This window comes from Sinocyclocheilus grahami, unplaced genomic scaffold, assembly GCF_001515645.1.
Source record: "Sinocyclocheilus grahami isolate Dianchi unplaced genomic scaffold, SAMN03320097.WGS_v1.1 scaffold31.1, whole genome shotgun sequence".
In the NCBI taxonomy this organism is placed as follows: Eukaryota; Metazoa; Chordata; class Actinopteri; order Cypriniformes; family Cyprinidae; genus Sinocyclocheilus; species Sinocyclocheilus grahami.
The window spans coordinates 2959244-2962733 of NW_015505210.1; the positions used below are offsets into that span (position 1 = coordinate 2959244).

Genomic DNA, 3490 nt, shown 5'->3' on the forward strand with positions numbered 1-3490 from the left:
TTTTTTTTACAAAATAGAATTTTAATATTGGCCAATTATCAGTTATCACCCATAATATCTAAATAATTTTCGGCTCATTAATATCGGCCAGAATTGTAATATCAGTGTATCCAAAGTTTAGAATATTTCTAATTTGATACATTTATCTTTTTTTTTTTTTTTTTTTACAAAATAGAATTTTAATATTGGCCAATTATCAGTTATCACCCATAATATCTAAATAATTTTCGGCTCATTAATATCGGCCAGAATTGTAATATCAGTGTATCCAAAGTTTAGAATATTTCTAATTTGATACAACTTTGTCCAAACCCGGTCTAAAGGTGGTTCTTCATCTCACTGGCCAGAAACTGACTCTGGAGTGAACTTGCTCTGCTGCATTATGTTTAATCATCCCAAAGTAAAGCACTTCCCCAGGTATCTGTTTCCTAGCAAATCTATGACCCCGAACAACCGATAATGTGTTGATTAGGTGCCTCATTTGAGGCACCTAATCAACTCGGTGAGAGGGGTCTGGAGAAAGTGAGGGAACGTGAGAGATTAGAAACACTATCAGAATGGCATGCAGATGCCACACAGAATTGCAAAAGGGTTTCATCTCCAAGGTACGGTCAATTTTGGAGCCCTCATTAAAGTGTCAGTAATTTGGACAAGATCTCAGGTTAATGAGGGTTATGATCCACTTTGCCTGTTTTCTAAAGAGACAGGGGATAAGAGGGTGCGCACTGATTATCATTCAGGCTGGATTCCCTTTGGAGAGAACGGCCAGGACAAAAAGAGGGACACAAAAAGAGGAGAAGAAAGAGAAAAGGAATGAAGTTAAGAAACTCATCCATATGAGGACATCTAAGAAAGCAAATGAGTCAAGGTCACACTTCATACATTCAGCTGTTCATGAAATATCAGGTTTCTCCTGAAATAAGTATTCATAATGTTTAAGACTAGAAAATATGACAGCAATGTAAGTTTTGGCTATGTGTGTGTCATCAAGTCTGATTGTGCTGATTCCGCAAACTTTACAAATCGATTTTCCTTTGTGATTTTGCCTTCTAAAGACACTAAATCTCCCACCTAAATTTCACTGGTACAACTAGGGAGACACAACATATCGGTACCATATCTTTAACCAGCCAATATTAGAGATTTTCTTTTTATCGGTAGTGGTCAATATTGGATATTTAATTTTACATTTAATTGTACATGCTCATTTCCACTATTTTTACATTTTGGGCAAATAAAGTTAATCTAAAAAATAAAAAAACACTGTTAAATGTAAACTTCAGCAAATCTCAAAATGCATATCATGTTGTACATTATAATATGGTGATACCTTCTATTTTTAATCTAATTAAATTTCAAAACAGTACAGAATTTTAATATTCGCCATTTATCGGTATTGACTGTAACATGAACAATTAATTATCGGCTTCTCTGCATTGAGCAAAATTGAAATATTGATGGAAATCTTGTTAAAATTAAATGTATTGAGGTTAGCTTATTTAGTAACCGTTAACAGTGATGTTACATTTGAGAATAAAACTAAATTTTCAAAAAATCAAACTTGTTACTTCTAACTTTTTAAATATTTGATTTCAAATATTTATTTAAAATTCTTTTATAATATTATTATTATTTTTTATTTTATTTTATATTTTAATTTTAAAAGTAACCGATTATTATTTTCATTTCAGTTTTTCCATTTTGGCTAAACTGATCAAATGTGTATAAAATATGCAAGCATTTGTGCACATTCCGTGAGGGCCTACTAGTGAAGCTAATCAAAAATACAATATATATCTGGAAAATATTATACTTTCAGCAAGACCTTCTGCCCGAGGATGTGAAAAGAGAAGTGAAGCATAAACAATAGACAGAAGGAATCCAACATGTTTTAGAAATGATTGAGATGAGATGATGGTGTGTGTACAGTAGCTTTCCATAAACTCACAGGGTTGGAAACAGAGGGTTTGGTTTCACAGCTATCGAACTTTTGAACAGTTTACTTACATCTCCAGAACCGTCTTCAGTTGTTCTAGTTTGGATTTCTTCTCCTCAATCTCACAATCATTATGTAGGACCAGTTCTGCCAACAGCTGACGAGCAATATCCAGCACTTCCTGTAAAACATCAAATAAAGTGTTCAGGTTTTCATAATGATGTACAAATCACAACTGCACATTGTCACAGATAAGATCAAATGGGCCAAAGCCTAAATCAACTGTCCACACAGTTCATTTTCACACAAAACCCAACAGATGCACATGTGCATGACACGCTGATGGGTCTCACGGCTGCAGCATTCCAGACATAACACTACATCTGTCTTAAAAAAAGACAGCTCAATCCTGTTTGACCTTTGACCCTGTGGTTCAAATTCCTGGCCTTATACAAAGTAAATCATTAGGATGGAGGCAAACCTGTTATGAAACTGAAATATTATGTTGGTTCTTGCATCTACAGATCAAGCAGCACTTGTCATAAAAATAAATTAACCACATAGATCACTTGTACTTCAAAATAGACCCACCTGGAGCTGTTTTGGTTTTTTCAGCTTGAGTTTTCCGTTCTTATAGCCACCATATTTCTCAAACAAATCAAAAAACCTGAGAGAAATGAAAATAACCAGAAGATAAAATACTTAAATCATATAAACAACTTTGACCCAGGCACCATGTGACAACCAATTTAAATGTAGAAGTGAATCCTATAAATTGTCATTCAGTTCAATTCTGTTTTAGTGATGTTTATTTTGGTTATTTTTCCTTACCGACAACCGACGCTCGTTAACCGATTGTTAACCGTTAAATGACAAGATTATTTTTAATTAGAATTGAATTAAATTAGAAAGGATAAGTGTCTGTGACCTGTTAAAAAAATACTAACATTAGTTTCCCGGGGATTCATATACTGTATATATATATATATATTAGGGCTGTCAGTTTAACGCATTAACTTAATTAATTAGTTATGAAAAAAACTCAATTAAAATATTTTAAGGCAGTTAACGCACTGGCCCCGCCCCCAGACCTGTACGTCATCTTACAGTTCATACAGTTGACTGTTGACAAATATGATCCATAAATGAAGTTATGCTCTAAAATTCAAGATATTGGGGCAAAAAAATACCTCTGTATGAGTTTTTGGCTCATATTTATCTCATATGATAAGCGACATCACGAGCAGCGAGAGCAGTAGGCTATCACACGAGTGCTGATTTTGTCCCGAATATCACAAGATTAAATATAATTTTATACAACATTTCAGTAAATAAGAAGTTAATATTTACATTTTATTTTAAATTAATATTGTTATATTTTAAATACAATATTGTGTGAATATATTACCTATAGCCTAAAGCCACAGCAGAACTGTTGTGTGTCTCCGAGCAACACAGCGGTGATTCGTTTCTGAATGAATTAGATTAATTAATCGCAGCCCCCTGTGATTAATTAGATAAAAAATTTTAATCGACTGACAGCCCTAACATATA

The 3490-nt window shown here is 33.4% G+C and overlaps 1 protein-coding gene across 6 annotated transcripts in view; it reads right to left on the minus strand.

Annotated features, from left to right (window-relative positions):
- The window catches only part of LOC107574468 (inositol hexakisphosphate and diphosphoinositol-pentakisphosphate kinase 2-like), a 42716-nt gene that overhangs the window by 27697 nt on the left and 11529 nt on the right, over positions 1–3490 (minus strand). For all 6 annotated transcript variants that reach the window (XM_016260944.1, XM_016260926.1, XM_016260919.1 and 3 more), the window contains exons 12-13: positions 2528–2603; positions 2008–2117 (exon numbers count right to left, since the gene is read on the minus strand). In XM_016260944.1, coding sequence (XP_016116430.1) covers positions 2008–2117; positions 2528–2603 — 186 coding nt within the window. The remainder of the gene's footprint in view (positions 1–2007; positions 2118–2527; positions 2604–3490) is intronic.